The following is a 12,715-nucleotide window of genomic DNA, read 5'->3' as shown; positions in this document are numbered from 1 at the left end:
CTCCCGGTAGATCAATACTGGAATCTCTTTATGGGAAGTGCCCTGATGGAAATGTCTCAAGGAAGCTGGGGCTGTGGAACTCTGAAAAATTCATTTTTTTTATCTGACAATTATCACCACACTGCAGACTAATTCAACAGTGCACCCCTCTCACTCTGCTTTGAATGCACTGGAGATTGACATCTAAAAAACCCTAACATCTCATTTTAACAAATAAAGGCACTATTTCCACATACAGTTTGGAATTATCAGCAATCATGAAACCAGACAAAAAATTAATATACATTAAGCACTTCATCTTCTGATGGCTTCCTCTGAGTCTCAGCTATCGCAGCCTTCTCCTCATTTCCTCTCTTTGTATCTTCCTGTATTGATCTCTGCCTTTTCATCTCTTGAAAAAAGGGAAAAGACATGTAAAATTATTATAAAGCTTGATATTTATGTATTGAAATGTGGACTTACATTATCGGGTTTTCATATATTTATTGTTAAATATTATTAAATCATAAGATGGGAAAACAGGTTTTATATTTTCTCCTACCTGGTCTGCTCTCCACGTATTGACTGAAAGACTGGAGCTGAGTTTTCCTGACGGTCGAGTCCTTGCTGAACACAACGGGATTTCTAAACCGTTCTGCTGCTTTTTGTGATCGCTCAGCATGATGTTCCTCTGTTCCATTCTGCTGGGAAAAAAACAGACACACAACAGTTTCTTTTGTTTACAAGCGGGAAGACATTAATTTGAAAGGTACGTTTTTGTGAGGGGACAGGACACAGCTTTCACAAAGTAGATTTCACAACTCAGTCGGGTTGTGGTTTATATTGGATGGAAGTATCAGCTGCGGGGAAAAAAGCAGAAGAGTGATTAACTTTTCCTTTTTTTTTTTTCTTTAATATGTGGTGGCAACGACTGACTTTTTGCTCTGTGGGCACCCTCCTGCAGAACTCTACTTCTTTACCAAGCAGACCTCCTCATTGTGACTGGCATTTGCCAGCGATGCCGATTTTAAACAAAAAATCGCTGCTTTGCACCTTTGCTGTGCCAAGCCCTGCGTGTGCTGCTGCCAAGTCACGGCGTCTCTGCCCCTGAACACGATCTGTATCATTTTAAAGCGTGTTGCCTTTAGCCTCTCTCCCTGCCCGGTACAGAAATCTGTCGTTTTCTGTAGTCCCATAGACTTGTATGACAAGAAGAACTAGTTTCTAATTTTATGCCCATTGAGATAAACCACTAATGCTGGATGAAGTCTAAAAGGTAGGATTATAATGCTACCCCACTGAACTGCATTTCATCAGCTATAACTTTCCAAAGCCAGATTTGTAAGTAAGCCCTTTACAGCTAAGGAAACTACAATTATCTTTTCCAGGGCTTCCTATGTTAATACTGGTAACAAATTCAAATGATTCTATCAACACGAAATATCCCAGAAGACTGAACCACTGTGGTGTGTGGAAGCTGCAGATACCGAGGTGCTGTGTACCAAACAAATATTTCATTTTATACCTAATCTTTTATTATTTTTATTAAGTGTTTTGAAAGTAAATAGGGAAAGGCTAAGATGCATGACTAATAGCTAAGCCTGCTGAATGCTGAAACTGGTTATCAAAAGCTACCAAGACTTTGCCCTTCCTCTGCATTGAGACAATCGGTAATGAGGGAGTTCTCCAACGGCCTATTCTCTCGCCTCAAGGAGGCCGGGGATACACAATCCCCAAGGGAAGGTAACAGTTTATCCTTTTCCACAAACACAGAATGCCTCATTTAGAAACCTGTAAACTGCATTTTATTAAAAAACAAATCCACCTCAATGCCAAGAGCTCCATGAGAACAGATGGACACCATATATTCCTTATAATGTTGCCTTTCAACTCTTTCCTAGAAAAGACGCACGCAGAGATAAACTGTTAAGTTGCACCTTTTTGTGGGAGTACCTCAAAAAGAATCAACTCCTTCACAAACGCTTTTCATAAAGAAAAATACCATTTTTGTCAGGTTAGGTGATACCAAATTGCCCAAAAAGACAGCCTGTGTGTTATTTCACAGAATTAAGGCTTAAACAAGTACTGCTCCGGATGACTTTTCAGCTGCACTAATCAGGTGGTTATAAGATCTTGGTTAAATAAAAGGTGGTTTCTTGTTATTAGTATAATAACCATCTGACAGCCTAAACCAGAGTCTTTACCAAAATAAACAAACATGGCTAATTTTTTAGGCCTGGCAACATGCTAAAATATCAGTGTGATTAGCTAGTAAATCCCATTTTAAGAAACCTTTTTATGACTGGGGACTTCTGCCACTTTACAAATGTATTCCTCTAAGCCCACTAATTCAGTTAGCCTTTTCAATCCATTGTATTATTCTTGGGCCAGCTTCATTTTGCATTAAATCCACTGCAGAAAGCTAAATTGAACGCAAAATTCAGACTTGATCCAGGCTTCCTTTTGTTCAAAGATAGAGACCGAAAGTCCTCTGCTGCTGCCACACACTTTCATCACCAATTTATAGGAACCGACAGTGTAAGGGAAAAGCAATGAAAGTCATTGTTTTGGGACTTCAAAGCATCTCTGTATCTGGGGAAGGAAATCCTTTCAGTCAGCAGTGCTCTCCCCACAGACTGCAGGTGGGTGAAAAGTTATACCCAACTGGAAGTGCCCCAGAGCCATAGGGATATTAATGACATACAGGGACTAATTTTAAAAAATAGAATAGTGAGAACACAAGGGGTCTAATTAAGAAAATGAAATGGAAAATTGATTGGTGGGCACTTTATGCTGAAGTGGTGAACATTAAGAATAGGCAAAGTGCCCATATACACCACATACTCATGTCTGTTTTTCTCAGAAGCACTCATAGAGCACCCAAAGTATGTAAGCCTTTAAAGTGTACCACAGCTTAATTTTAATGTAGGAAAAACAGAGGACCAGCAAAAGAGAGAAGCAAATCTCCAACCCCACTCCCATTCAGGTCAGGTACTCTGGCCACTGATTGCACCAGCAGCAGGATGGAGCCCGTGCTGCATTTCTGGTATCAGTAACAACCTGAGCAGGCAGAATTGAGGGAGCTTCTTATATCTGTTAGTGTTCTGCCAATGACAAGTATCAAGAGTTAAAAAAAAAAAGAAAAAGAAAATGTTGATCAATCTATAGGAAAAAACCCAGTGCATTGCAAACCATGTAACTGCACTGCCACAGAGATTTTCTGTATTTCTGTCTCTGAAAGATTTGGTAAGAAATTACTTCCCTCCTCACAAAACACAAACCCTTGATCATAACACACAGGTACCAAAACAAAAGCATTAAGCCAAACTTACCTTAATGTCTTGCTCTGAGCTATCTGTTACAGTTTTCTGAGCAGCACTGGAGAGTGAATTTGCCACCTGTGGCTGAGCTTCTAGGAGCTTCTTCAGCTTCGAATCCACCAACTTACTGTTTTGTTCTGCTAAATATGCAAATACCACATACAACAGAGTGAGATGCATTTCAATGCAGACTTGCTACAACAATGTAGCAATTTAAAAGGTAGATTTAATTCACTTTGCTATCATTTTGAACTTAAAAAAAAAGGAGGAATTATTTTTGTGATTGTGATAGGTGCAGGTTTGTGTAACATAAATAAATTTTTTCTTAGAAAACACACATGACACTCAGCTGAACAAATAAACATGCTTGCAGACAGCAGATGAAAAACACAGAAAGTGTTTTTAAAGTTACTCCCAATGGGTTCATACCTGTACTCTGGTACAAAAATACACTTTAAAAGTCACTTATTTAAAGATGACAATTTATCATATAATTTACATACTCATAACCCCTCAAGTTTATGAACTATTAATTCATCCTAAGGCTTCTTGGCACAGCTTCTCATAAAATTTCAGTATCAAAAAAGACTACTTTCTAGTAATAATTTACTATGATTCATAGAATATGTTGAAACAGGGAGTCGTAAAATGCTTCAGAACTGCATCAAAGGGACAGACTTGAAGTCTGCTGAAGCCCCCAAATTTTTAAATAAATTTCAGCAACTTGGATCAGAGCCAAAATAAATAAATAGCAGTGGAGAACTTTACCTCTCACTAATGCTCATTCTGTAGTGAACGTTGACTGTATGAATTTGTAACACACCTACACACATGCACACATAAGGAGAAGGAAGGTGTTAATAACAAGCTGCAGCACAGGACTGTGGAGCTGTCCCTGGGCAGGGAAGCAGAGGAACACTGACACAGAAGCCCCCAAACACACATGTGCATCCCCACATGAGGAATCACCCCTGCACTGGAACCAGGGGAGCCTCACCTTCACATGGGATGCACTTACACCTGGCCTTGGGTCACAGGCAGAGGAAAGAGCTGTTCCTGTGTTTTCCCACGTGCACAATCTGAGTTTTCCACTGCAGGCTGGTGACTTCTAGCTGGTGTGGAAAGTGGAATCATGACTGTTTAGCTACACAGCTCCTTCCAACGTTTGGAGTGCCCCAATGCATATTAGCCAAAACATTTTTGGCATGTGGACAGTCAAATGCTGCCTGTCTCCAGCAGCAGTGGGCTGGGCTGGATTATGAAGAAGGATAGTTTCCCTTTCCTCTGGCACACCCAGTTAGGGTGTCCTTAATTGAGGCTCACATGTAAGTACATGCACATTCTCGTGGGGTTATCCATAAACACCATGTAATAACTATGATATAAGAGGTTCACAACACGTAGAAGTACTGACAAATACAGACAGAAGTGATATTTAAGACCAAGAAAGAGTAAAAATAGAGTTTTCTCTTCCTGAGAGATATGGGAGGGGCTAAGATTCAGCAGGGAACTAATTAAGATGGTCTATAATGATCCCAAATATAAAATGTCCCTTAATAGTTGTACTAATAGGTGTTCCCAGGAGACTTAGCCTTTATTAGAACTTGGTATGATTGGCAGATTTAAACCAATATCCATGTAGTCTGATTTCCACCACAGCACTAGACTGCTTTCTGTATTACTGCCCATCTTCTTTCTTTCTTGTCACTGCCTCTGGCTACTGTGCAGACTGAACTGCAAAAAGATACCCCACGTTTTTTCAGAATGTCTCTCCATGGTAGACATGAAGCATTGGGCAGTGGGTTTGTATCCCTGAAAAGGTACCTCTCAGAAAAAAAGGCTCACAGAAATAAATGTTGGTAAGTCACCGTGGCAATGGGACAGGAATATTCACTTATTCAGTTTCTATTCATCCTAAAATTAACCAGTTGTTATTGGAAAATTATTTGACAGGATTCTGATTTAAGTAAGATAAATTCAAGTGATGGAAACATGAAATATATTTTCTTACATGTCTGGAAATCCTCAAATAGAAAAAAATAAAGGACATTATTCAAATCTTTTGCATGCAAGCAAGACTAGAAATTGCTATATACACATCACTGTTGGTTTAATTTACAAATAAGGTTCTGATTTAACATAATATGGACTACATACTTGGGTCTAGCTGGCATGGGCAGAATCAAGCCAGAGGATGCTGAAAATTTCTCTCTTGTACTGTCTGTTTCAAGACAGTCAAGTCCTGTGCTAAGCTGTAAGATTCGAATGTATTTAGCACCACATTTATCACCCAAACTCCAGCTGGGCTTGAAAATTCTTGAAAGAGAGGAATAACACTCCTGTGTCTTTATGTGTTTATAAAACTCCTGTTTTTTGAACACTGTTAAGTAAATAGGACTGCTTCTGCTCATATTTATACCTCCATGCCCCCACTGGGGCAACAAGGTGTAAACACAAGAACTGGTCCTCAGGAAGGAATCAGAGAGACACCAAGTCTATATGAACAGAGAAAGACACATTTCCTTCTTTTCCCTGAGCAGATGGGCCAGGGTGGCAGTGCAGAGTGGCAGCTGTAGTCACCCACACCATTGCTCATCCCTCTGCCTACCTGGCTCAACCCAGGCAGGGTGCTTTCAGTGGCTCTGCTTTACCAGTGTGGCCTAGGGTTCCTTTTTCCATCAAAACAGCAAGAGACATTTAAATCTGACATTGTTGGAAATAATGATTTCGTTGATTTTAAATTTCAATTAAACATGAATTCAAGGATATTAAACATTAGGGTTTAGGAGACTTGAAAAGGCACACAGAATAAAGCTGACAGAGAGACAAGCAGCACATCAGTATTTATATGATGATGGAGTGTTAGTCATGCAAAATACACAAAACAGCCATTATTTAAATTACCCATTGAATCAAGGTCATTTTCTAGGTTAGTAAGTTCATCTCCACCTCCAGTAACAGAGCATTCAGGAGCCTCCTCATTAGTATCTATCTCAATGTTATCATCATCCTCATCCTCATCTGTAGGAACATAGAGCATTAAGGTTAGTATTTTCATATGTACATGCAACACATCACTCAAAAAAAGTGAATGCTTTAGAGAACAAGCTGAGTTATGATAAAAATGAAAATAATTTTAAAAGTCTGGAAGAAGACTCCCATCTGTTTGTCTTTAAACTGAGGCAATTCATTAAACATATGGGGTTCTCTGCTGGAGACTCCTGCTCCAAAAAAGGCAGAGTCTGGCCTCAGCAGTGGCTGTTCTCTGCACTGAACCCCTGAGTAACTTGACTCAAAATGGTTTCCCCCAGGCTCCCAGTTCTCCATATTGCAGAATGGGTACCAAAGCTGCCACATGGCAGGTTCAGATGAGTCTGGGCAGAAGAAGGACCTTGAACTCCTGTCTCTTGAGAAAGGCTCCCAGCTTGGTGACACTTGCTACTCCTCACCTTGTACAGGACATCCCAGAGCAGTGATCAGTGCACCTCACCTAGGTTTTAAAGTCTTCTTCTGGTACAAGGAGGAACACTATCACCTGGAACATCATGCTCAGTAAGCAACTATGTCAGGTGCAGTGAGAGCACACTCATGAATTGCTGCTTTCCAAAACCACAGGAGAGGTCAGGTTGGAAGAGACCCCTGTAGATCCCCTGGTCCAACCTCCCTGCTCAGGCAGGGTCCTGGCAGAGCACATGGCACAGGATGGTGTCCAAATGGTTCTTGAATGTCCCCAGCAAGGGAGACTCCACAAGCTCTCTGGGCAATCTCTCCCAGTGCTCGGGCACTGCCCAGGGAAAAAGTTCCTCCTCATGTTCAGGTGGAACTTCCTGAGCCTCAGCTCCTGCCGTGTCCTCTTGTGCCATTGCCGGCGCTGCCGAGCAGAGCCTGCTCCGTGCTCTGACCCCTCCCTGCAGACACTGACTGACATTGATGAGCTTCCTCTGTGCCTCTGCTCCAGGATGGGCAGGCCCAGCTCCCTCAGCCTCTCCTCAGAACTGAGGTGCTCCAGTCCCTTCATCATCCTCGTCACCCTCTGCTGGACCCACTCCAGGAGCCCCTTGTGTCCCTTGTCCTGCGGATCCCAGACCTGGGCACAGCACTCCAGACTGGCCTCAGCAGGGCTGAGCAGAGGGGCAGGATCACCTCCCTGAGCTGCTGGCAGAGCAGCTCCTGATGCAGCCCAGGATCCCACTGCCCTTCTTGTCCCAGGGCACTGCTGGCCCATGGACAGCTTGCTGTCCACCAGCACCCCCAGGTCCTTCTCTGCAGAGCTGCTGCCCAGCAGGTCCCCCAGCCTGTGCTGGTGCCTGGGGCTGCTCCTCCCCAGGTGCAGGACCCTGCATTTGCCCTTGTGGAATTCCAGGAGGTTCTTCCCTGCCCATCTCTCAGCCTGTCAAGGTCCCTGTGAAGAGCTCACAGCACTGTGGGGTATCAGCCACTGCTCCCAGCTTCGTGTCACCAGTGAACTTGCTGAGCAGACATCTGCCCCTTCATCCAAGTCATTGATGAATAAGTTAAAAGTGCTTTACTGCACTACTTTCATCAGCATTGTTTGTAAGCTACACAGATTTTAAATAAAATAATAATTGTAATTATATTTTTATGGGATCTTTCTACCAAGTTTCTCAGAGCAGCTTATGAATATCACTCATAAATGAGCCCATAATGTTTTATGAAGTAGGTGATTATTATAATTACAATTATGATGATGATGTAGGTAAATTATGGCACAGAAAGAGTAAGTAACCTGAAGAAGATCAAACAGCAAGTTCAGAATTGTGAAGCAGATCCCAGAAAAAAATCCTGACTCACATTTTCAATACAAATATATAATGAAATTCAAGTCCATAAAAGCTAGATTAGTACTTTCAAAGTAAGTAGATGTTTTGTATTTACTCACTTACAAATCTCGTATCAAATGCTATCTAAACTTGTTCAGACTTACACTAACATTCTTTTCGTATGTACTCATGCATGTGTGTAAAAATGATAAAAAGGAGTAGGCTAAACTGTATCTGAAGAAACGAGACATAGAGTAACTAAAGGAACTTTAAAATATCTAAGACAAGAAAAAAACACACATTATAAACACAGGACATGGGTATATTCAAGCATCATATAAACAAAAAGGATTTTGAATACAGTATCATGATGCCATTATTCTGAATCCCAGAGATTTGGACCAGGATTGGTGCTGATCACTCATGTCATGGAAATACACTCAACTTCATTCCCAGTCCTGAAGCTTGCACTTTAGGCCCACACTGCTGTCACAAAGGTCATACATTTGTATCTTTACTTTATTCCTTTATCTCCACATCATCTCCTATAATTCCCATTTTAGAATCCTGCTAACTTTTTTATGTCTATTACTTTTTTCTAACCAGCTGCTCCCTCAATTCCCCTGTAACCAGCCAACGTCTTCCAGAGACCTGGGCTGATACAGGGTAAGGCTCTTGCTGCAACAGACAGCAGCAAAGAAGTTCCCACTTCAGTGTCTTATCCAGCCTTGGTTGTGTGTGTGATGGAGCAGCAGCCTGGGAGGCAGGACCCCAGTGCTTCAGAGGAGCACCATGACTTCCCTGGGCTCTCCTCCATGTGTTCTCCTTGGCCTCTAGGAGACTTTCTCCCAGGCTGCCCCAGACTGAGACAGAGTGATGGAGAAGAACATTTCTATGCAGTCAATCCAAGATCTGCTACCAGACCTGGGACCTGACAGACTGGTGTGGAAGTGGGTGGGCAGAAATACTCCCAGCTCTCTGAGACACCCCTTCTGTTTTCACCTAAACTCAAACAGGTGATCCTGGGATCTGGACTCCTGTTGTTTCAGGAAGTGCACAGGTAAGTGAACAAAGCAGAACGGCACAGTATGATCTTCATGAAGTGGAAAAAAGGACAAAAGGTAAAGGAATAAAAAGCAGACTGAAGAGAAAACAGAGAATGGTAAAAGAATGGTAAAGCAACAACAGCAGCAATTCTGATGGTTTTGAATTTCCTTCAAAGCTGCTCCTCTGTTTCTGATGAGGAGTGGACTTTGCACACCATTATAAATCCTTCATGATGGTGTTAGAGAAATTCAGTGGCACTCAGGCCATGGTACTCTCAAATACATCCTGGAGTTCACAGGGGCACACTGAAAGCATGACTGGGCTACTGTGGACATTTGGAAGAGGTAGAAGGGAAGAAAGAAAGACATTTATGGCAGAGGGAACCAAATCCACCTGGAGCCTAGAAGCAGGCAATGACTTTTGGAATCAACCAAAGGAGTCAGCTCACAGCTACAAGTCATCCCACCGGATGCTAGATGTGTCAAAACAATCTAAACAAGATGACAGGGTTTAAGACTCCTGCATACTATGGGACTGCTTGTATTAGATTATTTGATTTTCTTTAATTTAATATAGCAAGATGAAATCAGCCTTTGACACCACCATTTTAGGAAACAAAAAGATGGCAATGTGGAAGACATGAGTTTCTAGTATCAGATAACGACCTGACCTTGTATTTAATTTAAAGTTGGCAGACTTTGACTGAATATGATTATCAGGACATTTCCACTTTATTTAAAATAAAAAAATCAATTAAAAGCAGTAATTTGAAGTAATTTCAGAATTTTGCAAGTATCTTTAAAAATCTAGATTCCTTGATTTAAATTACTCTAGGGTTTTTTCCAGTTCAATGTTCTTCCAGTGTATTAAAAGGGAAATGTGTTTAGGGAGCATGTTACAACAAGATTTTGCAATTATAAATGATAAAAGGAACAACATGACGAAGAGATAACAGATATCTTTTATGAAAAGAACAAATTGCTAGTCTGAAAAACTTAAAGCACTTGGTCGAAAACCAGGGCAGATATTTAGAAAATGACTGAAGGACTGAAGAACTGCTTCCTTGGAAAGTACATACATCTGAATCCTAGAAAGACAGTAAAGCTTTACTATGTCATGAAGAAATGAACAAAATAAAAGACAAAGGATTGAGTCAACAACTTAACAGCACTGACCATCTCCTGCACAGCATGGATTGTGGTCTGTACTAGAGATAGAGACATAAGTATATTTTGGAACCACGTGGAAATGCCGGAATATTGGTGGAACGGGACCCACAGACATTTTATAGCTCTTACATCTTACTACTCAGATTAAGGTCAGGCCTAATTTGTGGTTAAACTGATATTTTCTTGACTTGGTTTAAGCTTGTCCACATGTGAAGGACTTGCAGCTGACTGCATCAATTTCTAGATTAAATGAAAAAGGAGTAATTTTCATAGTGAAGCAAAAGCATTGATGGAGGCTGGATCATGTTACTGGGAGAAGCTGCACAAACAGGACTCGCTCTTTAGGGAAGATGCCTTCAGCATTATCTCTGGGAAGTCCTACAGGCTTGTGGATGTTGAGATATTTAGTTTATTTACTTTCAGGTACAGAGTTCACTTTAAGGCTGCAGGATGTGACAGGAGCCTGTGAACAGCAATAAAGGCAGCAAAGGCGGGGAATGGAAGAAATACAGAGCTGAAATACTGGTTCTGTGTACAAGAAATCTGATGTCAGGACAAGAAATTACAGCGGTAACTGCCGACAGATAGAAATACTGCCTGCTAAAAATATTAAGGACTCAACACTTGTTCCATGAGTTGGAGACTAAGCATGATGAGTAAGGCTGTGCCCCCATGCACATACCCTGAAGATCACTGCCTCAGAAATGCAATCTTGAACATGCCGTCCTCACCACCCCCAGGGTCCGAGCCACTTCCTCACACTGACGCCAGCTCAAAAAAAGGATGGAGATGTGCCAGAGAGTAAAGAAAACACACCACCCAAATCACAGAAGAGCAGATGGGTGTTCCACTGCTCAGGGACAATTCCTAGATAATATGTCAATTCCTTTGTCCCATGGCTGCTAGGAAAAGGGGGGATATTTGGATCTCTATCTCGATACTGTCCCTGGATCCATCTCAAGGCATCCGCTTATCAGCCTGGAGCTAGTAGGACATCTAATAAATTTGAAACTGCCATCCCAAACCCTCTGGCAGTTGGCAGAAAGAAGTATTTTCTGTCTCACATGCCAAATAACCTATGAAAAAGACTGGATTTCATAGCTAGGGATGCTGCTTATCCAGGAAAGTTTCAACTTGCCATAGTCATTTGAGTTTCTCAGACCTTGGTTAAATAAAGCCTTTTTACAAAGAATATTGCACCACTGCCAAAGCATGAAATTCTTAATAAGCATATAGAAATAATGAAAGAGATCATAGTTTTACCTATAGTTGTAAGGAAGAAGTTATTCTTTAAAGACTCCAGAATCCCAGAGCTGAAAAGACACTTTTTTCTGAAATAATTTGAGAGTAAAATTATTTGGTGCATTCCCTTTTTGTAAATCAAAAAGTAATTGCAATAAATGCAGAAGAAGAGATTATTGATGTATAATGGACAAGAGAGCTTGCAAGACACAAGATAATAAGCTTGCCTTAGGTATTGCGTAGGGAATACAGGACTCTATGCAATAATAATGTGAATGCAGTTAGGGGAAACATTCAAAGTCCAGCAGTAATAAGGAGACTGTCTATTAAATCCTAATTTTTGGTGGATATTGAAAAACAAAAAAAAAAGACTAAACCCAGAAGTAACTCCAATTCATTTGGTCTGTAAAGTGTTGTTATCATTTCACTACATTTTAGAAGAATTAATTTCTTTAGGGGAGATTTGGTGTAGCACCTGAAAATACCAGTGGTGTAGTAGAATTATGTGGAAGATGTACCACAAGGAAACCTTTTTGAGAAGGAGGAAACAGAAGAAAATGCTATAAAATGCACACTGATATGAAAAGAGCAAAGAGGGATAAAAGAAAACACAGAATGAAAACTTTAGGTCCAAGAGAAGTTCAAATAGATTGGCCAAAGTACTGTATGAATGAAGAAAAGTAAAAGTAGGAAGTATAAATCAGTGCAAAAGTAGAAAGCTGGGAAATTGTTGCACTGGATAAAACCCAATAGGTAGAGTGGTGATAACTTTATAAATGAGTTGTCATCAGTTCTGATACTGTCTGCTCTTTTAGTAACAGTAAACTCTCCGGGTGCATTTGCAATCTCCCTCTACAAATACAGATTTATTTTAATATATATGCACAGCTACCTCTCAGACTGTTTACAAATGGCATGAAGGTCAGGAAGAGCAATGGCAAAATACAGAGGAAAATATGAACAGGACAATCACATCCCAGAAAGCAGCACACTGGGACATTTTGCAACTCTAAGACTGAGTCACTGCAGCAAAACAGGGTCATTGCTATCCAGCTGAGCATCCAGGATAGAACCAGACAAAGACCTTACTTTGAGAGAAGGTATGGCAGGAACAGCTATGTACAGGCACAAGGAAACAGTGAGGAAGTAATGAAATAATGTAGGATGGGGAGCCATG

The 12,715-nt window shown here is 41.0% G+C and overlaps 1 protein-coding gene across 14 annotated transcripts in view; it reads right to left on the bottom strand.

The window, feature by feature from the left end:
• EHBP1 (EH domain binding protein 1) overlaps nt 1-12,715 on the bottom strand; it is a 207,846-nt gene that overhangs the window by 38,979 nt on the left and 156,152 nt on the right. For 2 of the 14 annotated variants that reach the window (XM_056488854.1, XM_056488860.1), the window contains 4 exons: nt 6,204-6,320; nt 3,312-3,439; nt 542-683; nt 285-391 (listed from right to left, as the gene is read on the bottom strand). In XM_056488854.1, the coding sequence (XP_056344829.1) occupies nt 285-391; nt 542-683; nt 3,312-3,439; nt 6,204-6,320 (494 nt within the window). The remainder of the gene's footprint in view (nt 1-284; nt 392-541; nt 684-3,311; nt 3,440-6,203; nt 6,321-12,715) is intronic. The other 12 variants (XM_056488861.1, XM_056488855.1, XR_008840253.1 and 9 more) reach the window with 6 other exon arrangements.

Source organism: Oenanthe melanoleuca, chromosome 3, assembly GCF_029582105.1.
Source record: "Oenanthe melanoleuca isolate GR-GAL-2019-014 chromosome 3, OMel1.0, whole genome shotgun sequence".
Taxonomy (NCBI): domain Eukaryota; kingdom Metazoa; phylum Chordata; class Aves; order Passeriformes; family Muscicapidae; genus Oenanthe; species Oenanthe melanoleuca.
The sequence above is the reverse complement of the archived record's forward strand: the minus strand, read 5'-3'. Positions and strand labels throughout refer to the sequence as shown.